At 42.5% G+C, this 14,262-nt stretch overlaps 1 protein-coding gene across 1 annotated transcript in view; it reads right to left on the minus strand.

Moving 5' to 3' along the window:
• LOC124231306 (Down syndrome cell adhesion molecule) overlaps positions 1-14,262 on the minus strand; it is a 579,967-nt gene that overhangs the window by 20,666 nt on the left and 545,039 nt on the right. The window contains exons 29-30 of the mRNA XM_046648016.1: positions 9,196-9,311; positions 5,627-5,776 (exon numbers count right to left, since the gene is read on the minus strand). Coding sequence (XP_046503972.1) covers positions 5,627-5,776; positions 9,196-9,311 — 266 coding nt within the window. The remainder of the gene's footprint in view (positions 1-5,626; positions 5,777-9,195; positions 9,312-14,262) is intronic.

A 14,262-nucleotide genomic window follows, 5' to 3' on the forward strand; every position in this document is an offset into this window, starting at 1 on the left:
CATAAATTTTGAGGGTTCTCATTTTTATTCTTCTTTAAGTTTCTTGCAACTAGAGCTGTGGATCAGTCTATTCCTGGCATGGATGCTTGTAGGGGGATGGGGTCTGTTGGATGGTCCTACTTAGAGGGCACAATTTCCTCAACTCCCCTCAAACCGTCACCTGCATTTCCTCCTGTCGAGCTCACCCACCACTGGTGAGGCAGAGCCCTCTACGCCCATAGCCCCTTCTCTCGCTGCGATCACCCTATTTGGAAAGCTCCATGGTCAAGGTGCACACGTCAGCCTCTACTCAAAGTCAGAACTCCTTTTAACTTAATTTTGTTCATTATCCCTTTTTTCTAGATGAGGACAGTTTTAGCCGTGGCCTGATAATGTTGGAAATATAGGTCATGATATCACTTTCCTTGAACCACAGCCTGCAATTCTTTTCTGCTCTAAGCAAGCATCCTAGCGGCAAAATTGTCTCAGTAGGTAGAATACTGGGGTAGTTGACACCTTTTTTTAATAACCAGGTTTTTGGAGCTGTTTTGTACCTGAACTGAACTCTTCTGTAGGATTGCTCCTGCGATAGAAACGAAAACAAAAATTTTACCCTGATTCCACCCCGTAGCTTCCTTGGTAGATCTTACTAGCTAATCTACCAACCAAATACACGTTGAGATTTACTGCCCCTGCATGGAAAGTATTTAATCTGGTTCCTCAACATGCTAATATAAATAAAACTTAGTGATAAGGCATCGTGCTTTCTAAACAGTCAATGATTTAGGGAGTAAGTGATATAAATAACTCTTGGCCTTTCAACTCTGGGTCTGAACCTGAATTAAGCTTCTGCCCATTGAATCAAATTATTTTAATTATCTTGAATTTGGGATAAGAGAGGATTTTGCGGATAATAGGGTTATAAAACATGTCATGTGTTTTGTGATCGTGGTATTAATCTGCTTTCATTCCCTGCTATCAGTTTTCATATCTTGTAGATGCTGAGGCCTCAGCTGTAGATGGTGAATTTACCAGTTGTCTCATAGGGAGGATGAAACTGGTGGGCCTGAATGTTCCTATTATTTAATGAACAAATATTTACCAAGGGCTCATACAGTGGACACTCCTCACCCACATCAGACATTTTCTCCCGGTATTATGTCTAATACCATCTTGAGTGATACAGTGTGCAGTTTTTTCAAAGTCTCAACAAAAATGATTCAGTCCCAGGTGTAAGCTCTTCTTATTTAATATAAACATGAGTCTATTTAGCCTCTAGATTTCCCTTAAGAAGCATCAGCTCAACTTAATGGCAACATGGAGGGGTTGAGAGTGGGGGCTGCAGAGTTCAGTTGCCTGAGTTTGATGCAGTTTCATTACTCACTGGCTGTGCCCATTTCCCTCGTCTCTGAGACTGGGTTGACAACATCACCCACCTTTAGAGCCATTGTGAGACTGTGTGAGATTAACGGGCTAGTGTGCTACGGAACATGGGAGGACTCAACAGATCTCAGGCTCCAGCCAGTGATTCCCGAGTGACAAACACTTGGCAAGGGATGGAGCACCTCCTGTTTATTGCGAAGACGGCATCCAGAGATCTGATGGACCAGGAAGGCTAGAAACTCAACTTAGAACAGAAAAGGTTTGGTAGAAAAATACCCATTAAAATCCACAAAACTGGATTCTGGAGAGTGCCTGTGATGCAGAAAGGAGCTGAATGGTAGAGCTGGTGAGGCAGTAAGCTCTGTCCTATTCATTTCCCAGAGTATGCCTACATATATCAGGGCTGCTTGGTTAATGCTCTTTGCATGAATGAATGAATGACAAATGGATGGATCACTCCAATAAATATGCCAAGAAAAACCCAAAACAGGTCAAGGCTAATATTTATCACTTGACATGCCCTTGTATCCTTGCATACTTTGTAAGTAAAAAAAATTGATTTCGATTCTCCTAGGTAATGATCTCATCGGTAAGTCTCTGCAAAGTGTTCTGGGGGGAGACTGTGTACGTATTAAAATGGTGAGGGCAAAGTACATACAGCCAGCTGATTAGATTTCTCAGGAAATGGAGAACAAAGAGAGGGAAAAAGGGATTGACAAAGTCCTGTTTAAAATACTAAACATCCTTCCTTTTCCATCTCCTTTACTCTGATTTCAGAACTCGACAGTCGATAGCTATTTAAATATATATACTGAATGGCTATATATACCCTGTGGCTGGAACTGGGGATAGTGACATGAATAGAGTTCCCACTTGCAAGTGTATCCTAACCCACAGGAGAGATGGGGAGTAAAGAGAGCTGGAGACGTAGCCAACGCATTTGTTTTCACAGGCTGAAAGAGATAAATAGCAACTCGTTGCAGTTTCTCCCATCCTCATAATAAGAATTTGTTGCAATTCTTTGGGGAACTAATACAATACTTAGGAATGTAACTTCTATGATGCAGTCATTCCAGTGTGCAAAGGACATATTTTATATGTTCTTCAAACTGAAGACTTCCTACAATGAGAGCATAGTCCTGAGATAATTAGAACAATAACGTCTTGTGGTTGAGGAAATAGACTTTAAATGAATGTTTGCAAATATGCCAGGCCACAGTGAGAAGAATCTGCTCCAGGGGACTGAGATGACACCGGGGTGGCAAGTTGTGGGGTACAAGAAGCAAGCGGGGGTCTGGGCTTCAGAAAGCTCGCGGCTTCAGATTCCTGCAGTAATCCACTGGGGGCCTGTCACTCACTGTTTTTACTTCCAAATTAAAAATGAAATGCTCTAAGTCCCTCACAATGTGGTTTTGGGGAAATACTTAATGAAAAATGATCCCAAAGATCTTTTACTATAGAGAATGTTCTGCAGATGCTAAATGAATAACTATTTTTTTTTTTTTGGAACTAGAGGCTGATGCATGAATTTGAGTAGATCTGTCTAATATTTGTAAACATTATTTAACGAACTTTAGCCCAAATGAGAGAAGTATTATTCTATAAGCTGTAGTTGGTTCAATGGGATGTGATCATCAGGCAGAAACCCCTGGGAGAACATCCCAGCGCTCTCAGAACGAAATGCAAACACATGACACTGCCCTAGGAGGCCCTACAAATCAGGGCGGCTGTTTCTCTGGCTCATCCTTTGCCACCTTCCTTGTCGCTCCCTGCATTCCAGTCCTGATTCTGTCTGCAACATGCCCTAGGAGCTGTTCCCTCCTCTTCCCTCTGCCTGCCAGGTGGCTCCTGCCTGTGACTCAGATCTTGGTTTGTGGCTTCTCCTCAGTGGAGGTCTTCCCCAAAGACTCAGATCCGAGGTAGCCCCTTTCACTCTCCCCACACTCCCACTGACTCACCATCAGATGATCGTGTTCTATTTTTTCCTAGTACTTATTGACAAACAAAAGATAACTTAGCTCCTTGTTTAAAACGTCTGACTTCCTCCACTAAGATGAACTGAATGTCTTTTTGCATCTTACAATGGATCCCTATCATCCAGCACTGGGCCGTATGTAAAGTAAAACCTTAACAAATATGTTTGAGCCAGAATGAACGAATTCTTAAAGCTTTCCAAACATGCTTACAATGTTATAGCCATGGGAGACGCAGACATGTCCCTCTGGTGTGCCTTCTACCTGCCATGCACCTCTCACTGGCTACAATTTCTACTTGTGACTGAGATGTATGTCTGTTGATATGTTGAATGTCATCAAATCAACTTTTATTCTGGGACTGATCATGCAATTGGAAGTTTCCCAGTGCTTTACTTTCACTGTCTCCTCTCCCGACTTGTCTTGACTATTTATGACTAGACTTTGTGTGTTTCTTTGTTTGTGGAACATTAAAGGGAGGTGGAAATGCGTGTTCTTTTTACCTGGCAGAAAGAATTGATGTGCTGTAGCGTGGTGAGCTTGAGGGAGCCTGCACCGATTTACTAAAACGGCAGGGATACGAAGAACACTTCTTCCTGGCTTCTATGTGACACGTGTCTAACATTTGGGGAAGTGTTTCTCAGTGAGGGTTCCAGACAACCAGCATGAGAATCATCCAGGATGTCTGTTACAATACAGATTCCTGGGCCCTGCCCTAGACGAAGTGGATCAGAATCTCTGGGGTAGACCCTGGAGTGAGTATTTTAAACAAGCACGGTTGATTCTGACGCACACCAAAGGTTGGGAACGCCAGCTGGGGCAACTGTCTCCGTTCTCCGTCTCTTTCCTGCTAATGCCTCTGTTAACTTCCATGCTGAGTGGGACAAAGGAATATTGAAGTCAAGGATCCATCGATCTAAGTCCCCTGGGGTCTATAATCTTTCCCTGATTTAACAGCAATACGTGGCTCGGAAACCCATCATGGCAGTATCCTGATGTGGCCAGAAGCAGGACCAGCCAGAACACAACACAACAGGAAAGCCAATAGCTGGAGAGAATCTCAAGGACCTTGAGACAGCTTTTAAGAGCAAGGCCCTCGTCCATACACACCCCTTCACAAAGCTAATTCTCACTCATGCCCCATTCACGTCTTCAGAATGTGCTAATGCCATCAAAGAAGGAAGAGGGTGAGGTTAGACAGAAGGGAGAAATAAAAGACTTCTTTAGCATATTCTTGAAAACAATTTCTCAAATGAATTTCAATAACTGTTAAAACTGTTTTCTTGCATATTACAATGTAAATAATAGGAAAACTGTTTTTAACAGATTTATTTAGGAACCAACAAGTTTGCTTCATGAAGTTCAGTGCATTTCACAAATGCCTTAGAAGTCAGAAATTATGAAGAATAGCCTTTAATAGTATAATATTTATTTTTCCCATTACAACACTCTACCCTAAGAATGTAAATTTTTGCAAAGAGAGTGATTAGGGATTTAAGAGTTGCACATCAAAGCATCCAAAAAGACAATAATCGGGACATCAATTTCTCAGTCTTTAAAGAGATTTAGGAACAATTTCAATTAGGAAGGAACAAGACTATCTCATTAATAAGCTCTAGATACTTATTCAGAGATTTAATTTCATTGCAGTAATTAATTTCCATATATCATGGATGCAAATATTATTAACTAAACCAAACATAATACCCAGATTAACCAGAATTATAATTTTTCTCAAACAGTGTGTTCAGGAGAAAAGCATAAGCTTTGAGGACAGACAGATCTACAGCTAAATTGTGGTTTCACTACGTGTTATGCGGAGAACTTTGGGCTGTTTACCTAACTGCTTTCACACTCTGTTTTCTCATCTGTAGAATAGGCGCTGTAACATCTGCATTATAAGTAGGCACTTTGCAGGGTTCTTGCGCAGATAACAGACACGATATCATCTTTCTATCCCAATCCTGGCATAGAGTAGATACACGCTAATATTAATTAACTTCCCTTTTTCCTAAGTTGTGTAAATTAAAAAAATTAACTTGACCGGAAATTTCTAGTGCTTTCGTAGTAAACCAATACCAAGAGTTATTGGCTTCAACTGACACAATTTTAATAACAGCTGAAATCAAACAAGAGAAACTCAATGTCCCAATTACAGATGTTATCACACCTGTTTGTTTCTTAGGCATAGGGCTGAAAAGCCCCACATTTCCCTTTCACCTGAACAGAGCATTAAGGCGTTCTCTGCACCGACAACATCTATACAGTTTAAGTGATGTTTGACCACTCACTCGTTCCCGGCCGAGCGTCTGAAACGTCCACTAAGGGTCCGGTGGCCTGCGACACTGATTGGTAGTGGACCGTGTGTGTGACTGTCAGGGACTTCTGTTTAGCTGCCTCTCCAAAGTCAGCATCCGTCAACAGAACCGTCGAGCGATCATCTATAGCACAGCGAGGACACAGAAAGCCAAACACGTTTATAGCCCCCTTTAAATGACTCTCTGGCCTTTTTTCTCACAGGTACTTGAGTTATTATTAATAGCAACAATAATAATAACCTCATCAATAGCAGCAAAAACAACTAAAAATTCAAGCACTGCATTAGAATTACTCTAGAATGCCAAAAAGAGAAAATTATCCTTAGGGGTTGACTCCGGGGCCTGAGTTAAAGAGAGGGATCGAAGAGAAAAGTCGCTCGTCTCCCTTGGGGCTTGGTTTCTTCTCATTAAGCAAACATTGATTTGGGGAGGCCTGTTACAGCCGTCCATTTAATAGGGTTTTGGATATATGTGTTTGTTAAAAGCTCATCTGAGACATGGCCAGCCACGTCATCACCACCCAACGATGGGGCTGCCATTGGAAACAAGCTCTGTTTGCAGAACTGGAAAAACTCCACTGCAGTTGTCTACACTGGGGGTGACCCTCAGACTGGACTTGGCAAATGTTTGGGGTCGGGGGGTGGGGAGGAGAGAAGGGTCAGTCTTCAGAGCATAGCAATTCTTCTATTTTAGAGTTTTGGAGGTATGTTCTTTTTCTTCCCACCTTTTCTGAGCTCTAATTACTCTAGAACATCCTTTAATTGACTGCTCAAAATGACTCACTTGTCAGATTTCCAAAGTCCTATTAGCGTAGGCACTTAAAGGTTAGAGAAGCAGGAACCTGGCCTCCGATGAATTAGGAGCATTTTAGTGCTTGGAGAAGGAGCGGTTGGTTGAGCTGTGTGTCATTATTTCATTGTCTCAAGATTTTCATTACTTTGTTGTGATACTTTTCACATTTTCTTAAGAGCTTTTTTACTCCAAGGGAAACTTCCGTTAAGATACGGATTTTTCATAAATTTTCAAGCATTGCAGCCCAGGACGATGTTCATATGAGCTTATCAGTCAGCCAGGACCATGCTACAGCGTGCCTTGACACGGAACGGTAATGTGAAAGTCATAAACAACACAGCGAGACTTCTGTGCCCAAAAAAGGCTCTGAACAGAACGAACCTTACAAAATCCAATTCCTCAGGCTCTGGCAGGAAAGGAAAGCTTCTTGAAGTCAGAATAAAATTTCTTGGCAGAGCAATAGAGGAAACACTGCCAAGATGTCTGCTGGCATCCCAGGGTGTGGTGCAGCACAGGTTGACACTGTAGCAGAAGCCAGGGCTCAGCTTGGGGGGCCGGCACCCCAGCCTGCACTTGACCCTCAAATATGGCTGTCTTTCTACAGAGACAGGTTCTTACAACTGGACCTGGCCTCAGAGGCCTGACATCTACATTGGTGTTTCATTAATAATACTGGTGTGTTGCAGTTTCTAACATGTGGCCCCGCTAAGAGCAAACCAGATATTCACAGGGCCAGGTTAAAAGTTTTAATGGGAATTTCAGGTGTCTGTCAGTTTGTGAGGTTAACCATTCATTCCGGCTAGAAATTAATGGCCCTCTCATATTGGATTCTCATAGTCAGAGCCCAGAGCATTTTACAGCATCACATTTTTACTTCCCCAATAATTAGAAAATGCCATCGACCAACTGTCAGGCATCACCAGCAGGTCAATGACTCTTGGTGATAGATGATCCTGTAAGGAATGCGATGCATCTCTGGCTAAGGGTCATTATTACTTACAGAAATGATGAGCAGACCTTCCTCTGGTTTGAGGCCGGCAATGACTAGCCATTGAAAAGCAATGTACCACTCCCAGGATCCACCTGGCTATCTATTTTAACAGCCATAAGTAAAGCTATTGACAAGTCCAGTGAGAAAAATTTAGCAAATATCTGAACCAAAAGGCCAAAGGAATTACATTTTGATTTTGGAACTGATGTTTCCAAGGAGATTTTAGTTTTAATATCCAATCTATTGAGTTCAATAAGAGAGATTCCAGATACACTGAAAAGAAAAGATAACCAAAAACGAAAGAGTGCCTTGTCCTGATGCAAGCAGGCTAATAAAACCCTGTGTATTTTAGGATGGGTAGAGCACCCTCATACAACATGGGTGGTATTTAATGGAAGCTGGTTGGTCCAGGGCCACACTGGACTCGACAGACCTTCTCTAAGTGCTGCTATGCCTGGAGCAACCTTGAATCCAGCAAGGGCAGCCCAGGCCTTAGAAGTCAGGAGCCATTAAGTCAAGCTGTCTTTGCTGTTTTGTTAGAACATAATAAAAGCAGGGCAGGGGCAAGGGGCAGTGGAGATGTTCTGCCAGTCTGGCCATTTACCACTGCCTTCCGGGCAGGAGGGAGCTAGGGTACATGCCAGGAGTTGGGTAGTTTTAGCCAAATCACAGAAAAGGATTACCATGGGACCAAGTGCTAGCAAACACCTTCCAGAACAAACACAGAGCGAAGTTTGAAAAGACGCAGCCGCGGCAGCCTCCCTCAGAGTCTGTTTCCATGGGTACTGGAATTCTCAGTGGTACTTCTAAAGTGAGGCATTCTGGGAAGTAGCCTTTAATACGGAAGCAGGTGGCGACAGCCAGTCACCTGAGGAGAAGCAGGCGGCTGAGCAGGGGCCCTTCCTGGCTCTGCTCCTAACTGTCTGTGAGACCTGCAAGTGACGGACCCTCTTGGCGGCCCAGTTACAAAGAAGTGCCCTTTTCCTATGTTGTTTGGGAGGGTTGAATTAAAGATTTCACATAGGGAGCTTACAAAAGTACGTGACATTTAGAGAGCTCTCAATAAATGTTAGCTATTCTTCTGATCATTATTGCATGAGAATATAAAGCCTCCGATTCTGGAATAAATAGAACTATCTAGGAATATGGTGTGGGACAGTGGGCTTCCAGTGGAAAGAGCCCAGAAGGAGTCGAGACACCAGGCTTCTGGGTGAACAAGCCACAGAAGCCCTCCCTCCAGGTGTCTGTTTGGTAGTTGTGAAATAAGGGAGCTGGGTGTTTCCCAATGCGCTGGGGAGGAAACCGTTCCAGGCTGTTTATGGGGTGCTGGGGGATGGTGCAAAGACACTTGTTTGTGCAGTGTTAAGTAGAGTTCAAATGTTTTCTTTCATGACAGGCTTATTGGAGTTGACGAGGAGAGGATAAAGTCAATTTCCAAGATGTAGCTTTGGCATGGGGTCCTTCTAGGTTTATTTGATTCCAGGTGTTCATTCTTTGGAGCAGCGCCAATAACCTCTCCAAGAAAGACCCAACATGGGTCAGATTTGGGGAACTCCTGTCTCAGGTGACCTGTCAGATATATATAAGTTCATTTTCCCCTATATGTGCTGGCACTTATTATTTTCCTCAATAACAATTCTCTATCTTCTAACTTCTTGCTCAGGTAGCATCCAAGACGTTCCCATATCTAATGGGGTTTGGGCTGAGCGGGCAGAGCTGCAGCAGCCACATTGTGTAAAGCGGCAAACAGGCACCTTACCGATGGTCTCCATTGTGTCTCTCTCTTCAATCAGAAGCTGGGCCCTGGGTATGTCAATGTGCATTCTCAGGGTTTGTTGTTGCTTGCTCAAGGTATCCGAAGTCCGGGTATTCTTACTGGAATAAAATAAGGGGGGATGCATTAACAAACACAGTCCAGTGTTACGTTATGCCAACATAGGCTTGCACATCAACTTGGTTTATTATCTAATTATGTGAATGCTTGTGTGTGGGGGGAAAAGGCCATGACTGGAGATTTTTTCCTTCATTCAAATGATATTTATTAATATTAAATTTCAGCAGTCAATTGTGAGGTTCAGAAATACAAATTGTCAATAGAGATTGGTTCAATATCAATAGAACCTTCGGAATTTCTCATTTCCTGAGTAAAAGCTAAGTGAAACAAAAAATCAATTTTTAAACCAAGAACAGTTTCATTTGTCAGATATAAGCTATCCCAATGATGGAAAGGGAGGAAGCGTGTGCACCGGCTGGTCATTGGATGGGGCTTTTACTAATGGATTTGTATCTATATCTGGTGTCATTTTATTTTTGTTCTAGTAACAAATCATAAACCTTGCTAGCTTTCCTGACAATAGTTTAGTTTTCCTAACCGACATTACATCTTAGAATAGAAAAATAAAACAATTACAATAAGAATTTTATTTCAAAATTTGTGTACCAGAAAATGATCTTAGAGTGAGCTGTCTTCTAAAAGTAAACGAAAATAAGTAGTAAAACTGTATGGTATAATCAAATTCAGTTATAGCCTGTAGTAAAAAAAATCTGCAGGTTGCACAAAAATACAAAAAAATCGATAAAGGCTGTAATTAGTAACCCATATCAGAAGAATGGTTGTTTGGTCTTTACAGAATTAGAAGAATTGAGTCGATTAAAATAATGGTTACTGAAACACCCTCTAAGAAGCAGCAGTCCTTCAGGTAATTCAATCAATGTGATAATTTACAGCATTCGTAAATCCAGCTCAATCATCAAAATCTGTTTTGAGGAAGATTTCTGGAGCCCGCGTTCACTCAATGAGTTACCCCTCTGCTAGTTACTTTTCACAGAGAACAAGAAATGGGGCGTCCACACTACAGCTCAAATGCTTTTCGCTCTAACATCCCCTAGGAGTCCCAGATCCTTCCTTGTCAATGAGGACTTGCCCATTCTTGAACCTTGTGGCTGAAGAAACGTTAATAATCTGAAGGTCGAGTTTGCTCAAGAACCCCGTAGACATTTTCATGCTCATGTCTGAGTTAATATTCTGAATATTTTATAATGGTCCTTCCTTCACTGAGTGTAACCAAAACAACTCATGAAAACAACACCTTCAGAAAGGTGTTCCCACTCAGGACTTGATCTTGAACCAGATTTCTTGCTCCACAGATGAGTAACTGGGTTAGGCAGCTAGATCATAGTAATTACACAAAGCCCAAAGTCAAACGTTTTGGCCTGAATTTTTCTGACGGTCTATATACTCTTTTCAATTACTAATAAGTTCTCACTTTATTTGTGTTTAAGAAAAAAAGCAAAGATTCAAATACGCGAATGAGGAGCGTTTTGGTTACTTAGGGGGCTGCAGCCATGTCATGCTTAGACAAGTCTATTTCTCCAAAAACATATGGGGAACTACTCCTCTGTGAATAACTGAAAGATCTGTTTAGAAACTTCACTGGGGACCTGAGCTTGTCCTTGCGCCAAAAATAGCAGTGTGAGCTAGTTCCTTCTGCTCATGATGAATAGTTATGAGGCAGCCAGCGGCTGCTCTATTAAACGGCGATGACCCCAAGCGCAGGCTATCCTAACAACGAGGGGTCCGCTGGCAGATTGACACAGGAAGCCAGTGAAATAACTGGTGTGTGCCACTGCAATTGGCACAAAGACTGAGAATATGATTAAACTTGGTGACCGAGGACAATCAGAGCTGGAGGTTAACTCCTCCTCCTGGAAAGACTGTAGGCTGCCAGGTGCTGCAGCTGAAAGGCAAGATCATGGGCCAATGAACCTTGAGATTCACGGGCTCATTGTTTCTCCCTCCCTTTGCATTTGCTGTTCCCTTTGCTTAGAACACACTCCCACTGCCCCCCTGATACCCATGTGGCTGGCTGCCTTGCTTCCATCTTTTCAATGGAGCTGGATTGGCCCTGCTGTGGGAACTCCTCACGCATCTTCTCTTCATTCTCTAATTTTGTCTCCTTACCACTTCATACTCTCTAGCATATATTTAACTGATTTATCTTTTTACTATCTGTCTCTCCCACTGGAATATAGGCTTTACAAGGGTTATTTTCATCTGTTTTGTTCCCTGTGTATCCCTGGAACTTAGGGCAGTATGTGGCCAAAGTAGGTGCCCAATAAATACTTGTTGAAGATTGTTGACTAAATCGTGTCGTTTGGAGGTACAGTGTGAGCTCAGTGACCTGTCCTGGAGACTTCGCTTTGGGGACATAATGTTCTTCTCATTCTAAAAGGGTTATTAGGTCCCAACTAAACTGTTTCTTTAACTTAATCTTTGCTGCTATATTTTATAATTTATTGTTATATGAAGGCTGACTCTCCAAAATTATAACAATCGGTCAGCAGAACAGCAGCAAACCTTCAAAAAAAAAAGCTATTTAATGGAACCTCATTTGTGACCTGGAAAAAGATTCTGAAGGCTTTCACTGTGGAAACAAAATTGCATCTTTTATATGATATGGGATTATGCTAAATGTATTAGTTATTATTGAAATATAATCTTCCACCATCCATTTGCCATCTGCCTGTCTGATTAAAATGACAGGGAGCTGACGCTGGCTCACAGTGTATGGTATGTCTGGGCTTAGTCAGTGAATTACTCGCAGTTGCCACAACTCTTCAAAGTCTCAATATTTCCTTAAATGTGTGGAAAAGAACTGATGAAGATGCCTGCACATCACACCCTCCCCCAATGTGATAAGGAGCATTCTCTAAGTATAAAATAACGATAGGGCTCTCCGGATCATTTATCGTTATAACAGTTGGGTGGGTGTTTTGGTTTTTGGTTTTCTTTTTCACTATGTGTATAAAATTGTGAACATCAAAAAAGCTAACCTAATTTAAACTTTTAATTTGAATCCTTCTCTGACTATAACTAGCTCTTGCTAACACTGGTCCTTGGACATTAATCACGTGTCGGTTAGTGCCTTAGAGCAGGCCAGTCCTTCTTAGAAGGCTGGGATTCTTAAAAAAATTGCTCCTGCCTAATCATATAAAAGGAAAATCCCTTCGATGTGGGCATGGTGGGCGAAGTCTCTCTTCTCTCTCTTCTTTGGGGTGATTTGCTTGGGTGAAGTGGATGAGTGTCCAGAAGCACGAGGCCCAGTGATGGGAGATGGTATCACGTGGGAGACGCCCTGGGGGGCTCCAGGTTGTCTGTGTTTGCCCTACAGTTGCAATAGCCTGTCTGGCCCTGGGACAGCTAATCCCGCTGAAATACACAGGAAACCCGCTGAAATTCCACTTCTTTGTAGAACGTGGTTGGAAAATTCATGCTACCTTCGCCAAGATCACAGAATAGTAAAGCTAGGAACAGTGTCAAATTGCTGTTTTTAGATGAGGAAAGTAGGACGCAGACAGGGGAAATGACTTGCCCAAGATCATGAAACCAGCTGGTGGCAGCGTTAGGCTTGTGGTTCTGTGTTCGCACTGCACCAGCCTGCTAAGTCCTCAACTTCCCAAGAAAGCAGCAGCGAAGATCAGGGACAGCAATCCCATAGCCTTCTCTGCACCAATGGATGTGACTTGCCTAGACTTCCTGGGCCACATTTGAAATCCAGTTGGCCCTAAACTCACCAGGTAGGTCATCAGGTCTTTTGCTGCTGGGCCCATTAACCTGCCAAACTCAAATTGAACTGACCCTTCATGATTAAAAGCATTGCTTTTACTTCTAAATTAATCCCACAAAAAAACCCACCTATTTGAGGAACTTGGAAATTCTCTTCCTTTTCAATCGCTTTCACCCTTTGGAAGAAAACCACCTCAACTATCTTAAGTGAGAGTAATTACTAGTTTTAATCTTTCTAATTTCATGTTGGAAACTGTCAATTGCAAACAGCATTAATTCCTGCCCTCATCAACAGGTGGTCTTTCAACCAGAGTAATTGCCCTATTAATGAGGAAGATGCTTTCTAATGTCTTGCTTGGGGCTAATGAGAAGGGAGAGGGATGCAGTCTAGGACACCAGATACCAAATTGTCCTAACTAAACAAACATCGAACATGTCAGAAAACAGACTGTTGTGTCACGGGCTTTGGGCAGAGGCATGATCTGTGGGTTGGGAGTGGATGGAGGAAGTGGCCAGAAGCTCCCAGTGAGGGCTGCAGGAACCAGGCTGGGGTACAAACCAGTGACGTGAACTGGGGTTGGGATGGGGACGAGCTTGCTGTGCTGAGCAACAGTCATGCCCAGTCTCAAGGGGGCGCTGTATGTAGCTCCAGACAGCCATTACCATCTAGGCTCTGCCCAGTGTGGCCAGAGCATTTCCAAGACAGTCAGAGAGCCAAAATTTCATGTGAAATCTCTTGATTTCTAAATGTCATCAATGAATTCATATTTTCAAGTCTATATTAGAAAATTTATTTTTTTAGGTAGATAAGTCACTGTAAATCACATGACTCTGGCTTGATTTTTGTTTTCCAGATGTTTTGTCAAATTTGTTCAACACAAGGGCACATGCTGGATGCCTTCCAGGTGACCACAGACATGTCCTAATACTTGCTTAGCAACAAGTACAGACTTTCACAAGACATGGACTCAAGGCATTTCATACAGATTTTCACAATCTTCCCATGCAAGTTTGATCTAGTGTGACGTGATTAGATGTCCATTATGAAGGAGATATTTTACAGTCACTTGCATCTCCGAGCTCTCCTCTGAGCTCCAGATTCCTGCTACCAGCTATCTGTTTTATACTGTCATTGGATGCTCAAAAAGCATCCCAAATTCAACAGGACCCATACAGGTCTTTTTGCTCCCATCAACATCTTCCCTCCCATACCCTGCAAAAAAAAGTCCCTACCCAGCAGCTATCTTCCCAATCTTGGCA

The sequence above is a fragment of the Equus quagga genome, chromosome 21 (genome assembly GCF_021613505.1).
Source record: "Equus quagga isolate Etosha38 chromosome 21, UCLA_HA_Equagga_1.0, whole genome shotgun sequence".
Taxonomy (NCBI): domain Eukaryota; kingdom Metazoa; phylum Chordata; class Mammalia; order Perissodactyla; family Equidae; genus Equus; species Equus quagga.